Source organism: Clytia hemisphaerica, unplaced genomic scaffold (assembly GCF_902728285.1).
Source record: "Clytia hemisphaerica strain Z4C2 unplaced genomic scaffold, Clytia hemisphaerica genome assembly, whole genome shotgun sequence".
Classification (NCBI taxonomy): domain Eukaryota; kingdom Metazoa; phylum Cnidaria; class Hydrozoa; order Leptothecata; family Clytiidae; genus Clytia; species Clytia hemisphaerica.
Window position 1 is genome coordinate 738,305 of NW_027103987.1, and position 20,653 is coordinate 758,957.

Consider the following 20,653-nt stretch of genomic DNA (forward strand, 5'->3'; position numbering starts at 1 on the left):
GCTAAGTTTACCAACATTTGAGCTCACGTTGAGCCATTTGAAACAGCTTCGCTACTTTTGAGCAAGTATTTTCCCTATTAGACCTAAGTTTGACTACTTTGAGCCAACTCTTGCACTTTTTGGCCTAAGTTTTCATACTTTGAGCCTTCTCTTAACCTTTTAAGCTAAGTTTTGCTACATTGAGTCTACCCTAGTTAATTTTGGTCTAAGTTTGACTACTTTGAGCCTTCACTTAGACTTTTAAAGCTAAATTTTCATACTTTGAGTCTACCCTGGTTCATTTTGGTCTAAGTTTGACTACTTTGAGCCTTCTCTTAATCTTTTAAGCTTAAGTTTTGCTATTTTGAGTCTACCCTGACTCATTTGTTGCTCAAGTTTGACTACTTTGAGCCTTCTCTTAACCTTTCAAGCTAAGTTTTGCTACTTTGAGTCTACCCTGACTCATTTTGGTCTAAGTTTGACTACTTTAAGTCTTCAGTTAACCTTTTAAGCTAAGTTTTGCTATTTTGAGTCTACCCTGGCTCATTTTGGTCTAAGTTTGACTACTATGAGCCTTCACTTAACCTTTTAAAGCTAAGTTTTGCTACTTTGAGTCTACACTGGCTCATTTTGGTCTAAGTTTGACAACTTTGAGTCTACCCTGATTCATTTTGGGCTAAATTTGACTACTTTGAGTCTACCCTGCCTCCATTTTTACTAAGTTTGATTACTTTGAGTCTACCCTGGCTCCTTTTTGACTAAGTTTGACTACTTTGAGCTTTCACTTAACCTTTTAAGCTAATTTTTGCTACTTTGAGCCTACCCTGGCAAGTTTTGGGCTAATTTTGACTACTTTGAGCCTTCACTTAACCTTTTAAGCTAAGTTTTGCTATTTTGAGCCTACCCTGACAAGTTTTGGGCTAATTTTGACTACTTTGAGCCTTCACTTAACCTTTTAAGCTAAGTTTTGCTACTTTGAGTCTACCCTGGCAAGTTTTAGCCTAAGTTTGACTACTTTGAGCCTTCACTTAACCTTTTTAAGCTAAGTTTTGCTACTTTGAGCCTACCCTGGCAAGTTTTGGGCTAAGTTTGACTACTTTGAGCCAACCCTTGCACTTTTTTGCCTAAGTTTTCATACTTTGAGCCTTCTCTTAACCTTTTAAGCTAAGTTTTACTATATTGAGTCTACCCTAGTTAATTTTGGTCTAAGTTTGACTACTTTGAGCCTTCACTTAGACTTTTAAAGCTAAATTTTCATACTTTGAGTCTACCCTGGTTCATTTTGGTCTAAGTTTGACTACTTTGAGCCTTCTCTTAATCTTTTAAGCTAAGTTTTGCTACTTTGAGTCTACCCTGACTCATTTGTTGCTCAAGTTTGACTACTTTGAGCCTTCTCTTAACCTTTCAAGCTAAGTTTTGCTACTTTGAGTCTACCCTGACTCATTTTGGTCTAAGTTTGACTACTTTAAGTCTTCAGTTAACCTTTTAAGCTAAGTTTTGCTATTTTGAGTCTACCCTGGCTCATTTTGGTCTAAGTTTGACTACTATGAGCCTTCACTTAACCTTTTAAAGCTAAGTTTTGCTACTTTGAGTCTACCCTGGCTCATTTTGGTCTAAGTTTGACTACTTTGAGTCTACCCTGGCTCCATTTTTAATAAGTTTGATTACTTAGAGTCTACCCTGGCTCCTTTTTGACTAAGTTTGTCTACTTTGAGCCTTCACTTAACCTTTTAAGCTAAGTTTTGCTACTTTGAGCCTACCCTGGCAAGACTTGGGCTAATTTTGACTACTTTGAGCCTTCACTTAACCTTTTAAACTAAGTTTTGCTATTTTGAGCCTACCCTGACAAGTTTTGGGCTAATTTTGACTACTTTGAGCCTTCACTTAACCTTTTAAGCTAAGTTTTGCTACTTTGAGTCTACCCTGGCTCATTTTAGCCTAAGTTTGACTACTTTGAGCCTTCACTTAACCTTTTTAAGCTAAGTTTTGCTACTTTGAGCATACCCTGGCAAGTTTTGGGCTAAGTTTGACTACTTTGGGCCTTCACTTAACCTTTTAAGCTAAGATTTGCTAATTTGAGTCTACCCTGGCTCATTTTAGCCTAAGTTTGACAACTTTGAGCCCACCCCGGCTAGTTTTGGGCTAAGTTTGACTACTTTGAGCCAAAGCTGGCTCATTTTGGTCCACATATTCATACTTTGAATCTACCCTGGCTCATTTTGGTATAAGTTTGACAACTTTGAGCCTTTCCATTTTGGTCTAAGTTTTTGTACTTCCAGTATACACTGGCTCATTTTGGTCTAAGTTTGACTACTTTAAGTCTTCAGTTAACCTTTAAAGCTAAGTTTGACTACTTTGAGTCTACCCTGACTCATTTTGGTCTAAGTTTGACTACTTTAAGTCTTCAGTTAACCTTTAAAGCTAAGTTTGACTACTTTGAGTCTACCCTGACTCATTTTGGTCTAAGTTTGACTACTTTGAGCCTTCACTTAACCTTTTAAGCTAAGTCTTGCTACTTTGAGTCTACCCTGGCTCATTTTACGTCTAAGTTTGACTACTTTAAGTCTTCAGTTAACCTTTAAAGCTAAGTTTGACTACTTTGAGTCTACCCTGACTCATTTTGGTCTAAGTTTGACTACTTTGAGCCTTCACTTAACCTTTTAAGCTAAGTCTTGCTACTTTGAGTCTACCCTGGCTCATTTTAGCCTAAGTTTGACTACTTTGAGCCTTCACTTAACCTTTTAAGCTAAGTTTTGCTACTTTGAGTCTACCCTGACAAGTTTTGGTCTAAGTTTGACTACTTTGAGCCTTCACTTAACCTTTTAAGCTAAGTCTTGCTACTTTGAGTCTACCCTGGCTCATTTTAGCCTAAGTTTGACTACTTTGAGCCTTCACTTAACATTTTTAAGCTAAGTTTGACTACTTTGAGTCTCCTGGTCAAAGTTTTGCTTCTTTAAGCTTACACCAACTCTTTATGGTCTAAGTTTGACTAAAGCCTACACTGGCTCTTTTTGGCCAAGTTTGATCCTTCATTGAACCAATTGAAGTAAGTTTTGCTACTTTTAGCCGACAGTGATTCTTTTGGGTGAACTTTTCTTACTTTGTTCCTACAGGTCCACTCTTTAAGTTGAGTTTGACTTCTTTCAAGCCTTCATTTTAGACATGTATGCTATGCCTTTCTAGACCTAGATTAGACTATCTATACAACACACCGAGACTTTCTAAAACGGGTATTCTAATGCTAGCCGACTCGTAATAATTCATAATTTCATTCTATTCATAGCTCCATTTTGCCAACAAAATAAAGAAAAATGGCTGCTATGTTACGTGCCCTTTCAAAACCATTAAATATGGCTGCTGGCGTTGGCGCCGCCGCATTGGGTTTGGCCACCGGTGCTCTGGGATTTCCTGAAGCGGCTAATAATTGCAAATCTCAGGTGAAAAAAGCCTACAGACAATTCATGCCATGTATGGATTATCCTGATTTATCCAAACACAATAACTGCTTGAGTAAAGTATTGACACCGCAAATGTATACTAAACTTCGCGATTTTGTAAGTTGCTCTATGTTTCTATATTTGTATGCTTTCCAAACGATCTTTATCAATTTTCAGTTATAAAACATTTTTACGCGTTTGCCTCCTTACTTATCTAAGATCTATGAATATTCTTTAAGTTTACTCGACTTTTGAGTGGTACTGAAATTAATACAGCATTATAAGTAAATACATATAATCTTGAAGCTTTCAAGTCAATAAAGTAGTAAAATTCCGAAAGAAATGACAAGCAAAAATTCATTCATTACCTTATCGGCCCTTTTTACGTATATATTATCGGTGTTATTTTTTTTCGTCGCTGGCGTAAGGAACGGAATTATGGCTAAAAACGGAAAAAAAGAGCTTGGGTGTAAGAAGTGCCTGCGTAAAAACGACCAGCGTTAAATTAGAGTCAGCGTAAAAACGGCCGATAAGATACTTCTTTTATATCGGAAAGATTTTCCAAATATAAAAAATATATGAGACATGTCTTTATTTTATTATATATTTTCTAGCAAACACCATCCGGTTATACACTTGACATGGCCATCCAAACAGGTGTCGACAATCCCGGACATCCGTTCATTTCAACGGTCGGTGTTGTTGCCGGTGATGAAGAATCTTATGAAGTCTTCAAAGATTTGATGGACCCCATCATCCAAGACAGACATAATGGTTTTGGACCAAATGATCGCCATAAGACTGACCTTGATGCCTCCAAAATTAAAGGTACTTTTTTTTTCTTTGGTCACGAAAATTGAAAAATGATTGCTTAATATTAATATGTAGGCAACAACAAAACATGATACGACCCATAGTAAATGATTCTGCTGAAGTTTACAGTTTTGAAAATTCTACTGATTACACATTTTAGAAGATAATCCTCAAATTTTTCTTCCTTAGACGAACAACGCTGTAAAAAGGCAAGTCAAAAGATAAGTTCTCTAGCGAGTATATGAATCAAGCTAAACGACAAAAACTAATGAATGCATTTTACAGAAGTCAGTTTAACTATTGTCTGTTAGTTTGGATGTTTCATAGCCGCCGCCTAGAAATTAAGATAAATCATCTGCATGAACGATGCTTAAAACTAGTCTTCCCTGAAGAACTTTCTAGAGAAAGACAATTCAGTAACTTTCCACCATCGTAATATTCAGCTTCTGGCAACAGAGCTATTTAAATACAAATCGTTTGATTTCAAACCTAAATGATGGAATATTTGTTCATAATGAAAAGTCTACGAGCACACGACATCAAATGTTTTTCAAACCTAGAAACATCAGAACAGTATTCCATGGCGAGGAGTCTCTATCTTATCAAGGTCCAAAAATATGGGAATTAGTTCCCTAAGAACTTCGACATCTTAATGACCTTAAGGAATTTAAACACGAAATTAAGCATTGGAAACCAACGTCGTCCGTGTAGAATATATAAAGTGTATTATATCGATGGTGTCGGCTTCATTTAAGAACTATATAAGTTGACTTGTATTAGCCTAGTAGCTATTTGTTTTTATGCCAACGATAAATAACAATTACAAACAAACAAACAAAACATGGTTTGTACCCCTCAAAATATAAAACACATTTTAACTAAATACTTTAAATTTCCCGTATGAAAAATAAGCTTAATATCGCTTCAATGTTCATAAAATCTTTTTTTTTTCAGGTGGCAAGTTTGATGAGAAGTATGTTTTGAGTTCGCGCGTGCGCACAGGGCGTTCCATCAAGGGACATTCTCTTCCACCACACTGTACTCGTGCTGAACGTCGCAGTGTTGAACATATTGTCACATCCGCCTTGAACTCGTTACAAGGTGATTTGTCTGGTACTTATTATCCGTTATCTGGAATGACCGACGATGAACAACAACTATTGATCGATGATCATTTCTTGTTTGATAAACCAGTATCTCCATTGTTGACCTGCGCTGGTATGGCACGTGACTGGCCTGATGCACGTGGTATCTGGCATAACAAAAATAAGAATTTCCTGATCTGGATCAACGAGGAAGATCACACTCGTGTCATCTCTATGGAGAAGGGTGGAAACATGAAAGGTGTTTTTGAACGATTCTGCCGTGGATTGAAGGAAGTTGAGAAACATATTGAGGAACATGGCCATGGATTTATGTGGTCTGAACGTCTTGGGTATATCTTGACTTGCCCATCAAACCTTGGAACTGGCCTCCGAGCAGGTAAGAACTTTATCTAGAATTGTAGATCTGTATAATTTGTAATTGTATATCTTTCTAACCCTCTTTTTCGACTGGGTACCACCAATGGGGACCTGGTGGAATGCCGCATTCCATGTTCCATTCAATAGCACTCATTGAAGATATCTAAAATCTTGGGGGTTGCATTTTCGAATTGATCCATTATATTCTTTGGCACGATACTCCCGAGCTCATATAAGATTATTTTTCAGTTTCAATATCGTTTTTCAACCACAGTTTCAAAACCCTTTTCAAATCTCGTTCAGGTGTTCACGTGAAATTACCAAAGCTGGCTCAAGACAAACGTTTCGATAACATTCTTCAAGCGTACCGTTTACAAAAACGTGGAACAGGAGGTGTCGACACTGCTGCTGTTGGTGGTACCTTTGATATCTCAAACTTAGATCGTCTTGGACATTCTGAAGTTGAACTGGTTCAGCAAGTCATCGATGGTGTCAATAACTTGATTGGTATGGAAAAATCCTTAGAAAAGGGTAAGAAGATTGACAGCCTCTTGCCAAAAAATATCAAGTCTCAATAAAGACATCATTAATATGAATCACGTATACTTTTGAATTTTACATTTAATATAAGACTTATAAAACAAAAATTAAAACAAAAATTAAAACAAAAATTAAACCAAAAAAAACAAACTTTCTTTGCAAAAATACAAAAAAAAATACAAAACAAAAAAAGAACATAAAATTTCCTTCAAAAATACAAAAACAAAATTTTGTCTTACTTTATCTTTATTATAAAATGAAATACTCGGCATACAGCCCAAAAACTATGTAAATGATCATCCGCTCGATGGGAGGTTTAAGTAATGCGAGCTTTATCAAAATTATTTAATATGATCAAAACATCATCATCAAAATGGACAAAAAGTTTATAACCAATGCAAATGTTACCCTACTGCCTTGTCTTTCACCTTCTTTTCATCTAACAATCTTCCCCCTTTTTTAATCCTGTTCGAGTGTCAAGTTTTCAGCTTTTTTGAAATATTGAAATCAGAAATTCTTAGTTAAGGATCGAGATATATTTACTTAATTCGTAAGTTTGGAAGGGTCAGGATAGTTTGAGAATTTTCAATAATAAGTCTTTTTGAGTTTATCGAGCCCCGAGGGCGATGTCAGCTCTAAACGAAAACTGATTTTTTATGAAACTTTTGATATTTTCAAATTTCCTTCAGAAAGAATGTTTAAAAAATTGCGTGAAAAAACTTTTAGGAGAAAGTGTAAAACAACCTCTTCATCTCACTGTAAAATTGTACTTTTTTTCTCGAGAACATGGTCTGTTTATTTAAGTGGTTAGAAAATAAAATCATTTTACAATTGAAAAGGATTAGGATAGTTTTTAAATTGACAATTTTCAATAATAAGTCTTTTTGAGTTTATCGAGCCCCGAGGGCGGTGTCAGCTCTAAATGAAAACTGATTTTTTATGGAACTTTTGATATTTTCAAATTTCCTTCAGAAAGGATGTTTAAAAAATTGCGTGAAAAAACTTTTAGGAGAAAGTGTAAAACAATCTCTTCATCTCACTGTAAAATTGTACTTTTTCTCGAGAACATGGTCTGTTTGTTTATTTGAGTAGTTAGAAAATAAAATCATTTTACAATTGAAAAGGATTAGGATAGTTTTTAAATTGATAATTTTCAATAATAAGTCTTTTTGAGTTTATCGAGCCCCGAGGGCGGTGTCAGCTCTAAATGAAAACTGATTTTTATGGAACTTTTGATATTTTCAAATTTCCTTCAGAAAGGATGTTTAAAAAATTGCGTGAAAAAACTTTTAGGAGAAAGTGTAAAACAATCTCTTCATCTCACTGTAAAATTGTACTTTTTCTCGAGAACATGGTCTGTTTGTTTATTTGAGTAGTTAGAAAATAAAATCATTTTACAATTGAAAAGGATTAGGATAGTTTTTAAATTGATAATTTTCAATAATAAGTCTTTTTGAGTTTATCGAGCCCCGAGGGCGGTGTCAGCTCTAAATGAAAACTGATTTTTTATGGAACTTTTGATATTTTCAAATTTCCTTCAGAAAGGATGTTTAAAAAATTGCGTGAAAAAAACTTTTAGGAGAAAGTGTAAAACAATCTCTTCATCTCACTGTAAAATTGTACTTTTTCTCGAGAACATGGTCGTTTATTTGAGTAGTCAGAAAATAAAATCATTTTACAATTGAAAAGGATTAGGATAGTTTTTAAATTGATAATTTTCAATAATAAGTCTTTTTGAGTTTATCGAGCCCCGAGGGCGGGGGTGTCAGCTCTAAATGAAACTGATTTTTTATGGAACTTTTGATATTTTCAATTTCCTTCAGAAAGGATGTTTAAAAAATTGCGTGAAAAAAACTTTTAGGAGAAAGTGTAAAACAATCTCTTCATCTCACTGTAAAATTGTACTTTTTTCTAGAGAACATGGTCTGTTTATTTGAGTAGTTAGAAAATAAAATCATTTTACAATTGAAAAGGATTAGATAGTTTTTAAATTGACAATTTTCAATAATAAGTCTTTTTGAGTTTATCGAGCTCCGAGGGCGGTGTCAGCTCTAAATGAAAACTGATTTTTTATGGAACTTTTGATATTTTCAAACTTCCTTCAGAAAGGATGTTTAAAAAATTGCATGAAAAAAACTTTTAGGAGAAACTGTAAAACAATCTCTTCATCTCACTGTAAAATTGTACTTTTTTCTAGAGAACATGGTCTGTTTATTTGAGTAGTTAGAAAATAAAATCATTTTACAATTGAAAAGGATTAGGATAGTTTTTAAATTGACAATTTTCAATAATAAGTCTTTTTGAGTTTATCGAGCCCCGAGGGCGGTGTCAGCTCTAAATGAAAACTGATTTTTTATGGAACTTTTGATATTTTCAAATTTCCTTCAGAAAGGATTAGAGGAAGGATTACAATTGAAAAGGATTAGCATAGTTTTTAAAATGACAATTTTCAATAATAAGTCTTTTTGAGTTTATTGAACCCCGAGGGCGATGTCAGCTCTAAATGAAAACTGATTTTTTATGGAACTTTTGATATTTTCAAATTTCCTTCAGTACGAATGTCTAAAAAATTGCATGAAAAAAAATCTAGGAGAAAGTGTAAAACAATCTCTTCATCTCACTGTAAAATTGTACTTTTTTCTCGAGAACATGGTCTGTTTATTTGAGTAGTTAGAAAATGAAATCAATTTACAACTGAAAAGGATTAGGATAGTTTTTAAATTGACAATTTTCAATAATAAGTCTTTTTGGGTTTATTGAGCCCCGAGGGCGGTGTCAGCTCTAAAGGAAAACTGATTTTTTATGGAACTTTTGATATTTTCAAATTTCCTTCAGTACGAATGTCTAAAAAATTGCGTGAAAAAAAATCTAGGAGAAAGTGTAAAACAATCTCTTCATCTCACTGTAAAATTGTACTTTTTTCTCGAGAACATGGTCTGTTTATTTGAGTAGTTAGAAAATAAAATCATTTTACAATTGAAAAGGATTAGGATAGTTTTTAAATTGACAATTTTCAATAATAAGTCTTTTTGAGTTTATCGAGCCCCAAGGGCGGTGTCAGCTCTAAATGAAAACTGATTTCTTATGGAACTTTTGATATTTTCAAATTTCCTTCAGAAAGGATGTTTAAAAAATTGCGTGAAAAAACTTTTAGGAGAAAGTCTAAAACAACCTCTTCATCTCACTGTAAAATTGTACTTTTTTTCTCGAGAACATGGTCTGTTTATTTGAGTGGTTAGAAAATAAAATCATTTTACAATTGAAAAGGTTTAGGATAATTTTTAAATTGACAATTTTCAATGATAAGTCTTTTTGAGTTTATCGAGCCCCGAGGGCGGTGTCAGCTCTAAATGAAAACTGATTTTTATGGAACTTTTGATATTTTCGAATTTCCTTCAGAAAGAATGTTTAAAAAATTGCGTGAAAAAACTTTTAGGAGAAAGTGTAAAACAACCTCTTCATCTCACTGTAGAATTGTACTTTTTTTCGAGAACATGGTCTGTTTATTTGAGTAGTTAGAAAATAAAATCATTTTACAATTGAAAAGGATAAGGATAGTTTTTAAATTGACAATTTTCAATAATAAGTCTTTTTGAGTTTATTGAGCCCCGAGGGCGGTGTCAGCTCTAAATGAAAACTGATTTTTATGGAACTTTTGATATTTTCAAATTTCCTTCAGAAAGGATTAGAGGAAGGATTACAATTGAAAGGATTAGCATAGCTTTTAAAATGACAATTTTCAATAATAAGTCTTTTTAAGTTTATGAGCCCCGAGGGCGGTGTCATCTCTAAATGAAAACTGATTTTTACGGAACTTTTGATATTTTCAAATTTCCTACTGAACGAATGTTTAAAAAATTGCATGAAAAAAAAATTAGGAGAAAGTGTAAAACAATTTCTTCATCTCACTGTAAAATTGTACTTTTTTCTCGAGAACCTGGTCTGTTATTTGAGTAGTTAGAAAAATAAAATCATTTTACAATTGAAAAGGATTAGGATAGTTTTTAAATTGACAATTTTCAATAATAAGTCTTTTTGAGTTTATCGAGCCCCGAGGGCGGTGTCAGCTCTAAATGAAAACTGATTTTTTATGGAACTTTTGATATTTTCGAATTTCCTTCAGAAAGAATGTTTAAAAAATTGCGTGAAAAAACTTTTAGGAGAAAGTGTAAAACAACCTCTTCATCTCACTGTAGAATTGTACTTTTTTTCGAAACATGGTCTGTTATTTGAGTAGTTAGAAAATAAAATCATTTTACAATTGAAAGGATTAGGATAGTTTTAAATTGACAATTTTCAATAATATACGTCTTTTTGAGTTTATCGAGCCCCGAGGGCGGTGTCAGCTCTAAATGAAAACTGATTTTTTATGGAACTTTTGATATTTTCAAATTTCCTTCAGTACGAATATCTAAAAAATTGCATGAAAAAAAATCTAGGAGAAAGTGTAAAACAATCTCTTCATCTCACTGTAAAATTGTACTTTTTTCTCGAGAACATGGTCTGTTTATTTGAGTAGTTAGAAAATGAAATCAATTTACAACTGAAAAGGATTAGGATAGTTTTTAAATTGACAATTTTCAATAATAAGTCTTTTTGAGTTAATCGAGCCCCAAGGGCGGTGTCAGCTCTAAATGAAAACTGATTTCTTATGGAACTTTTGACATTTTCAAATTTCCTTCAGAAAGGATGTTTAAAAAATTGCGTGAAAAAACTTTTAGGAGAAAGTCTAAAACAACCTCTTCATCTCACTGTAAAATTGTACTTTTTTTCTCGAGAACATGGTCTGTTTATTTAAGTGGTTAGAAAATAAAATCATTTTACAATTGAAAAGGTTTAGGATAACTTTTAAATTGACAATTTTCAATAATAAGTCTTTTGAGTTTATCGAGCCCAGGGCGGTGTCAGCTCTAAATGAAACTAAACTGATTTTTACAGAACTTTTAATATTTCAAATTTCCCTTCAGAAAGAATGTTTAAAAAATTGCGTGAAAAAACTTTAGGAGAAAGTGTAAAACAACCTCTTCATCTCACTGTAGAAATTGTACTTTTTTCGAGAAACATGGTCTGTTTTATTGAGTAGTTAGAAATAAATCATTTTACAATTGAAAAGGATAAGGATTAGTTTTTAAATTGAAATTTTCAATAATAAGTCTTTTGAGTTTTATTGAGCCCCGAGGGCGGTGTCAGCTCTAAATGAAAACTGATTTTTATGGAACTTTTGATATTTTCAAATTTCCTTCAGAAAGGATTAGAGGAAGGATTACAATTGAAAAGGATTAGCATAGTTTTTAAAATGACAATTTTCAATAATAAGTCTTTTTAAGTTTATTGAGCCCCGAGGGCGGTGTCATCTCTAAATGAAAACTGATTTTTACGGAACTTTTGATATTTTCAAATTTCCTACTGAACGAATGTTTAAAAAATTGCATGAAAAAAAAATTAGGAGAAAGTGTAAAACAATTTCTTCATCTCACTGTAAAATTGTACTTTTTTCTCGAGAACATGGTCTGTTTATTTGAGTAGTTAGAAAATAAAATCATTTTACAATTGAAAAGGATTAGGATAGTTTTTAAATTGACAATTTTCAATAATAAGTCTTTTTGAGTTTATCGAGCCCCGAGGCGTGTCGGTGTCAGCTCTAAATGAAAACTGATTTTTATGGAACTTTTGATATTTTCGAATTTCCTTCAGAAAGAATGTTTAAAAAATTGCGTGAAAAAACTTTTAGGAGAAAGTGTAAAACAACCTCTTCATCTCACTGTAGAATTGTACTTTTTTTCGAGAACATGGTCTGTTTATTTGAGTAGTTAGAAAATAAAATCATTTTACAATTGAAAAGGATAAGGATAGTTTTTAAATTGACAATTTTCAATAATAAGTCTTTTTGAGTTTATTGAGCCCCGAGGGCGGTGTCAGCTCTAAATGAAAACTGATTTTTATGGAACTTTTGATATTTTCAAATTTCCTTCAGAAAGGATTAGAGGAAGGATTACAATTGAAAAGGATTAGCATAGCTTTTAAAATGACAATTTTCAATAATAAGTCTTTTTAAGTTTATTGAGCCCCGAGGGCGGTGTCATCTCTAAATGAAAACTGATTTTTACGGAACTTTTGATATTTTCAAATTTCCTACTGAACGAATGTTTAAAAAATTGCATGAAAAAAAATTAGGAGAAAGTGTAAAAACAATTTCTTCATCTCACTGTAAATTGTACTTTTTTCTCGAGAACATGGTCTGTTATTTGAGTAGTTAGAAAATAAAATCATTTTACAATTGAAAAGGATTAGGATAGTTTTTAAATTGACAATTTTCAATAATAAGTCTTTTTGAGTTTATCGAGCCCCGAGGGCGGTGTCAGCTCTAAATGAAAACTGATTTTTTATGGAACTTTTGATATTTTCGAATTTCCTTCAGAAAGAATGTTTAAAAAATTGCGTGAAAAAACTTTTAGGAGAAAGTGTAAAACAACCTCTTCATCTCACTGTAGAATTGTACTTTTTTTCGAGAACATGGTCTGTTTATTTGAGTAGTTAGAAAATAAAATCATTTTACAATTGAAAAGGATTAGGATAGTTTTTAAATTGACAATTTTCAATAATAAGTCTTTTTGAGTTTATCGAGCCCCGAGGGCGGTGTCAGCTCTAAATGAAAACTGATTTTTTATGGAACTTTTGATATTTTCAAATTTCCTTCAGTACGAATATCTAAAAAATTGCATGAAAAAAAATCTAGGAGAAAGTGTAAAACAATCTCTTCATCTCACTGTAAAATTGTACTTTTTTCTCGAGAACATGGTCTGTTTATTTGAGTAGTTAGAAAATGAAATCAATTTACAACTGAAAAGGATTAGGATAGTTTTTAAATTGACAATTTTCAATAATAAGTCTTTTTGAGTTAATCGAGCCCCAAGGGCGGTGTCAGCTCTAAATGAAAACTGATTTCTTATGGAACTTTTGATATTTTCAAATTTCCTTCAGAAAGGATGTTTAAAAAATTGCGTGAAAAAACTTTTAGGAGAAAGTCTAAAACAACCTCTTCATCTCACTGTAAAATTGTACTTTTTTTCTCGAGAACATGGTCTGTTTATTTAAGTGGTTAGAAAATAAAATCATTTTACAATTGAAAAGGTTTAGGATAACTTTTAAATTGACAATTTTCAATAATAAGTCTTTTTGAGTTTATCGAGCCCCGAGGGCGGTGTCAGCTCTAAATGAAAACTGATTTTTTACAGAACTTTTAATATTTTCAAATTTCCCTTCAGAAAGAATGTTTAAAAAATTGCGTGAAAAAACTTTTAGGAGAAAGTGTAAAACAACCTCTTCATCTCACTGTAGAATTGTACTTTTTTTCGAGAACATGGTCTGTTTATTTGAGTAGTTAGAAAATAAAATCATTTTACAATTGAAAAGGATAAGGATAGTTTTTAAATTGACAATTTTCAATAATAAGTCTTTTTGAGTTTATTGAGCCCCGAGGGCGGTGTCAGCTCTAAATGAAAACTGATTTTTATGGAACTTTTGATATTTTCAAATTTCCTTCAGAAAGGATTAGAGGAAGGATTACAATTGAAAAGGATTAGCATAGTTTTTAAAATGACAATTTTCAATAATAAGTCTTTTTAAGTTTATTGAGCCCGAGGGCGGTGTCATCTCTAAATGAAAACTGATTTTTACGGAACTTTTGATATTTTCAAAATTCCTACTGAACGAATGTTTAAAAAATTGCATGAAAAAAAAATTAGGAGAAAGTGTTTAAAACAATTTCTTCATCTCACTGTAAATTGTACTTTTTTCTCGAGAACATGGTCTGTTTATTTGAGTTGTTAGAAAATAAAATCATTTTACAATTGAAAAGGATTAGGATAGTTTTTAAATTGACAATTTTCAATAATAAGTCTTTTGAGTTATCGAGCCCCGAGGGCGGTATCTCAGCTCTAAATGAAAACTGATTTTTTATGGAACTTTTGTATGATATTTTCAATTTCCTTCAGAACGAATGTTTTAAAAAATTGCGTGAAAAACTTTTAGGAGAAAGTGTAAAAACAATCTCTTCATCTCACTGTAAAATTTGACTTTTTTCTCGAGAAACATGGTCTGTTATTTGAGTTGTTAGAAAAATAAAATCATTTTACAATTGAAAAGGATTAGGATAGTTTTTAAATTGACAATTTTCAATAATAAGTCTTTTTGAGTTTATCTAGCCCCGAGGACGGTGTCAGCTCTAAATGAAAACTGATTTTTTACAGAACTTTTAATATTTTCAAATTTCCTTTAGAAAGAATGTTTAAAAAATTGCGTGAAAAAACTTTTAGGAGAAAGTCTAAAACAATCTCTTCATCTCACTGTAGAATTGTACTTTTTTTCGAGAACATGGTCTGTTTATTTGAGTAGTTAGAAAATAAAATCATTTTCCAATTGAAAAGGATTAGGATAGTTTTTAAATTGACAATTTTCAATAATAAGTCTTTTTGAGTTTATTGAGCCCCGAGGGCGGTGTCAGCTCTAAATGAAAACTGATTTTTATGGAACTTTTGATATTTTCAAATTTCCTTCAGAAATGATGTTTAAAAAGTTGCGTGAAAAAAACTTTTAGGAGAAAGTGTAAAACAACCTCTTCATCTCACTGTAAAATTGTACTTTTTTCTCGAGAACATGGTCTGTTTATTTGAGTAGTTAGAAAATAAAATCATTTTACAATTGAAAAGGATTAGGATAGTTTTTAAATTGACAATTTTCAATAATAAGTCTTTTTGAGTTTATCGAGCCCCGAGGGCGGTGTCAGCTCTAAATGAAAACTGATTTTTTACAGAACTTTTGATATTTTTCAAATTTCCTTCAGAACGAATGTTTAAAGAATTGCATAAAAAACTTTAAGGAGAAAGTGTAAAACAATTTCTTCATCTCACTGTAAAATTATTTTCTTATGAATATGGTCTGTTTATGTTTAAAATTAAAAAAAGAAATTAATCGATTCTTTCTTCTGATGTTTGATAACTATGACACTTGAACAGGTTCCCCGAGTCTTCCCTTTTAAAAAATCCTCACAAAGTTTGAATGGGTTAGGATATAAGTGATAAAGCTAAGTAAGGTTTTAAAGCCTCCTATCAAGTAATGATCATATAGTCTCCAGAACATTGTTAATACTTTATTTCATAATTTGTACATACTTTATATTATTTACCTCTTTTTATATACTAATTTTCATAATTTGTACATATTTTTATTATTTAACTCTTTCTTGAAATATATAAAAACAAAACAAAGATGTATACTGTGTCCATCTATTTTTGCTGATCTCTCTCTATAATGTTTAAATCAAATGCTTTGACAAATCAGCAATCAGTTAAATTTTTGTGTTAAGTTTATTTCCCATGTTCTCTGTAAAGTTTATTTCGCATGTTCTTCGTGAAAAATACATTTTTGAATTACCAAACATTGTTGTGTTTGGATTTGCCTAACGTATTGTGAAGCAATTAGAAAAGGGGTTAACTCCTTCACTAGGCATCATTATTGGTATATTCCAGGAAAGAATAATGTCAACAGACAGGAAGGGAGAAAGATATGGAACACCATTGAATATCATTGAATATCATGAAAGAGGGTCCTGTAATCTCTTTCTTTATTTCTCATTTCAAAAATAAATGAGCTTTTTATTTGAATCAATTTTAGCTCCTGGATAGTGACTCTCTCAGTTAAAAAAAAAACACAAGCAAACAGACACATACCTTAGATCTCATTATGATGATTTTGGAGCACCGACTTTGAGCAAGTTCACACGCCTTGCATAAGAGATCTTTACTTTCTTTGGTCAACTTTTCACAATCTGATTCATCTAAGAATGCGTTCATGTTACTGGAAAAAGAAAACATGATAATATTCGTTCATCATCTTCACAGAAAAGCATCCAAATAATGATTGGCAGACATACAGTACCTCATAATTCACTACAGGATTTGATTTGAGTTTTTTATTTTTTGATGAGTGTGAAACGGACTTAAAAGGCATTGTTTAGACCTAATTTTTGTGCCGCTCGGTCTTTATATAATTTAGTAAAAGCGGTATGAGGAAGTGGAAGCTGTTATAGTTAAGCGGTATTCATGATTGTCATGATGTAATGTTTTCTACAGAAACACTCCGGTTTTTGCTAGTACAAGCTTTTTTTATAAGAATGTCTTCTATAAGAATATCAGGGTGAAAATTGGCCAAATCATAAGCATACCCTTAGAATACTTCTAGGGTGAGTTTCACAGAATTTGATAAGAATACAAAATCTTAAATTGATCATTCTCATGTTTGTATAGAAGTCAAGTCTAAAAGATCAAAAATACGTTAAGAATATTTCACCCTCAATTTTGGCAATTTCTTAAGAATACTTGACACTCATCAAAAGTAAACTATTCTTATAAAAAAGCGTGTGGTCGCAAATTTAGGTTTAAGCTAGAGAAAATTGCCATTACTTGCAAAAACTGGAGTTTTTCCGTGAAAAAACAACAACTAAGTAATGAATATCGTGAATAGAAGTGGGAGGAAATGGACAAATTAATGGACAATGGCTTACTCTTCAACAAGCATATATTCGTTATCATTGGAGGGTTCGTTATTTTGAGATAAAACATGCTCTTTCTTAATGCCAGCAGCCAATGCAAACACACTCACTAAACCATCGTGTATGACCTGCAAAAAAATTGACATTTAATTCAATCGATGGACCGCTTGAAATATAAATTATAAAAGATAAGTTTTTAGAAGTAACGTTTCGTGTATATGTCATCATCGACTTTTTAAAGCGGCTCCCCTCGAACAATCCTGTTAGAAGTAACGTTTCGTGTATATGTCATCATCGACTTTTTAAAGCGGCTCCCCTTGTACAATCCTGTTAGAAGTAACGTTTCGTGTATATGTCATCATCGACTTTTTAAAGCGGCTCCCCTCGTACAATCCTGACATCAGTTCTTTCAATCATTTCACTCAACGGGTGTTGGCGGAACTGTCCTGTCTATTATAATTGTTAGAGAAGGAAAAAAGTGGGTAAAAAGTTGGCAGTTACAATAATTAGCTTGTAGAAAGAATGAAAAAGGCAGCTAACTTTCTGTCCAATTCACGATTAGAATAGACAGGACGAAAAGTGGGCCGTTCAAACCTAGAGCTAAGAACAGCACATAATACGTGGTTATCAGGCTAAGGTAATGACAGCAACCAATTTAAAATATAGTGTAATCAAGTCAACTTACTCTCATATTTTTCAATATTTGTAAAACCACACAGAATACAGCTTCCAGAACCATCAGCCACTCATTGTGGTCTAGTGAGCGAATGAAATCACCAAATTTGGCACTAAAATGAAATAATTTCAAATAGCCAAAATTATAACTATTCATAGTGTAGTTAAGAGTCCTGAAGTTTGAGGTAACGTTAGTCTTTTTTCCATTAAATAAATATTGTGCCAGGTCTAGTCAGCGGGCCCCTTGTCAAAACAGTGTGGAAACCCAATCTTCTGTCGGACTAAGAACACCTGGTTGTGTCCCACAAAAGAGATTCTAGCAGTTGGACCCTTATAAGAGGTCCTAATTTGGTCTAGAGGTTTGAATAAAACTTCAAACAAATTAAAAAAGTGGATTTGGGGCATTCATTAAGCACCTAAAAACAGCTTGTGGAACGGATTTTTACCTCTGTTCTTCACTAACTTCCACCTCGACATCTTCTGGCATTGCATCATGAGCTGCCTGGAAAAAAAATAACAACCAAACTCGATTTCATGTCAAAAAAACTGTCCTAGATGGTAGAAAACCAACTAACGAATAAATATGTAAAATATTTAAGTTAATTTTTAAGTTAAAAAGGGCTTGATTGCATGAAAATCCAAAAAAATAGAAAATGGAGTCCTGTTATGGACTTATGGTTATGGATGGTGGTTATGAATCATCGTTATTTTGTGACTGGTTATACCTGTTTTATACTTTTCTTGATAATGGAAAATGCTTCTGCTTTATAAAGTGATAAAAAGTCTGATTTCTTCTGCCGCAGTAGTCCCAATACTACAGCCAAAAGTTTTTCCTGTAAAGATAAAATAATGATTAAGAATGATAACAAATTACAAATCCCTTATTACATTGATTATATAATCAGAAATATTTACCTCCTTTGAAATGAAATTCTGATGTGTTTTTAGGCAATCAAACCTTTTTAATTGGAAAGAGGAATAGACTAGGATTTTGAAGGATCATTTATATCAAATTTGGCTCATTAGATCAAAAGCTATGCTAAAATGAAACAAAAACCGTCAAAAACAACATATCAAACTTCTATCATCTTATGGATACCTTTCACTCGAATAAAGTGTCTTAATTGCAAATGATAACAGAAAGTCTTCAAATAAACACTCTAATAGGCCTTCTTTTTATTTACTTTTTTCATAAAAGGGTTGTCTGGACAGTTTGCCCTTTAAGTATAAACATAAGTATAAGAGCAAACGTGGCCCTCTATGATGGAGTAAAACACAAATCGAACAGAATGACAAAAATGTAAAGAAAGTTGTACTTCTTCCAGTGGTTTGACATCCTCTGCATAAGGTTGATTTAATATGGTGACCGCAAAATCAAGAAAATCTGTTGCCATCATTCGTTCTATAACTTTCTGCATTTCTGTGAGCTGTGAACCAAGATGCCTAGCAAGTGTCAAAGACAATAATGATAGTCACTTACAAAAATAAATTCATAAATTATTCAATTTAATTAACTCCCAATTTTGATTTTGACAACGTAACTTTTCTCCAAACTTTCGGCCCTCAAATAAAAAATTGATGGGAATGAATCTCAGATATGATGTATATTGAATATAACAAATCAAAAAATATCATGATAATTTCATTTTGCTGTCATTGACACTGACACTGACACAGACTTGTCAACAAATTAGTATAGGTTCTTTATTTGAGATTCCTTACAGGTGTAGACCATTCTGTATAGAAAGGGTTCAGGGATGTTTCTTTACCTGAAACACTGCAGACCAGCCAGTTCTTGCTGTAAAACCTCCAACGAAGTGTCAATGAGATCTAAAGCACTGACAAAGTCTGCAGTAGCCAGAAGTAATTGAATCGTTGGTTGTGTTTGATGTATGAACGTCATTAACTTCAGCTAATTGAAGAAATGAAAAATATATAATTTTACAGTTTGGAGCCCCAATACTAAAAAATACCCTTCTCAAGCTGTCTCAAGCTGCATAAACTTCACATGATGGTAAACACTTTAAAAAATTTAATTTTTTCTTTAAAATACATCCAAGATTTCCGAAGGAAAGCTATAATCACTTAAGGCAATTCGAACTACAATGCCTATTTAGGAGCTAAAGAGAGAAAAAGACAAATACAATAAAAAACAATACTACCAATAGGAAATAAGATGATAATGTTCAAGTTGTACCTTTTCCTCTACAACTTCATAACGTTGACGCAAGCGTATTAGTCGCATAACATTCAATGGTTCTTCTATTAAACATGTTCGAATCTTTAGTAGTTTTGTTCTAGAACACAAAAACAATTTGTGAAAATTTAATCTATGCAAAAAGATATAAACTCAATCAATACATTCTAGCAGGATGTTGACAGAGTACTTGCAATCTATAGCCAGGGCTATTTATATCAGGCTTTTTAAAGTGCAGCCGAGCCCAGTATATTGTGTATCAAATAAACTTTCAAAAAGATTTTTATCCTTTCCTTTTCCTAAGCGTTTACCTCAGTGTTTGAACTTCTGAACAAGAGTTTTTGACTTCACTTTGCAGGGATTCTTGTGATCGCATTGCATTGAAAAAATCTTCAGATTTCGTTGCAATTTGTTGTGCCAAATTTACTTCAGCTACATCCAGATAATGTGTCAGCTAAAAAAGAAATTACCACGAACTTTTATAGTTCCCGAAAAAACTACATATCTTTATAAAACACCGTTTTTTGTGTCCAGAAACGGGCTGCCAATTTGAAAAAAAAGACACATAATAGAAGAGATGAATTTCAAAACTTTTTCAGTTTCCCAACCAAAAATTAAGGTTAGCATTTGCCCGATACTAAATTTTTTTTATTTTTTTTTTTTTTTTTATTAATTGTCTTTCAGGCTCTTCCATATTTTACAATGGCTATTCGTCCTATGTAAAAATAATCATATTTAAATAAAAAGATAATTATATTCTATGAAAAAAAATATGCTGTAGAAAGAAAACACACAAAAAAAACAACTCAAGAATACTGACAAAGCTCACAAAATTGCAGATTGTAAAACCGTAAAACTGTAGAAACAAAACACAAAACAGAACTCAAGGATACTGACAGAGCTCGCAAAATTGCAGAAAAAGAAAGCAGAAAGTATAACTTGTTGGTGTTGTAGTGGTTGATTAGGAAAAGTTCGGTTGAGTTGTAATAGTATTGAAGTA

The 20,653-nt window shown here is 32.4% G+C and overlaps 2 protein-coding genes across 2 annotated transcripts in view; one reads left to right on the top strand and one right to left on the bottom strand.

Moving 5' to 3' along the window:
• Nucleotides 1–20,653, bottom strand: part of LOC136811154 (vacuolar protein sorting-associated protein 54-like) — a 35,290-nt gene that overhangs the window by 10,120 nt on the left and 4,517 nt on the right. Inside the window, exons 6-14 of the mRNA XM_067067771.1 lie at nt 19,965–20,107; nt 19,654–19,753; nt 19,226–19,368; nt 18,773–18,899; nt 18,182–18,289; nt 17,903–17,958; nt 17,467–17,569; nt 16,794–16,909; nt 15,961–16,087 (exon numbers count right to left, since the gene is read on the bottom strand). Coding sequence (XP_066923872.1) covers nt 15,961–16,087; nt 16,794–16,909; nt 17,467–17,569; nt 17,903–17,958; nt 18,182–18,289; nt 18,773–18,899; nt 19,226–19,368; nt 19,654–19,753; nt 19,965–20,107 — 1,023 coding nt within the window. The remainder of the gene's footprint in view (nt 1–15,960; nt 16,088–16,793; nt 16,910–17,466; nt 17,570–17,902; nt 17,959–18,181; nt 18,290–18,772; nt 18,900–19,225; nt 19,369–19,653; nt 19,754–19,964; nt 20,108–20,653) is intronic.
• On the top strand, nt 3,263–6,318 carry LOC136811132 (creatine kinase M-type-like). The gene is made up of 4 exons (XM_067067746.1): nt 3,263–3,533; nt 4,031–4,244; nt 5,184–5,711; nt 5,996–6,318. Exons 1-4 carry the CDS (start codon nt 3,291–3,293, stop codon nt 6,268–6,270), a joined length of 1,260 nt encoding a protein of 419 aa, XP_066923847.1. The 5' UTR covers nt 3,263–3,290; the 3' UTR covers nt 6,271–6,318.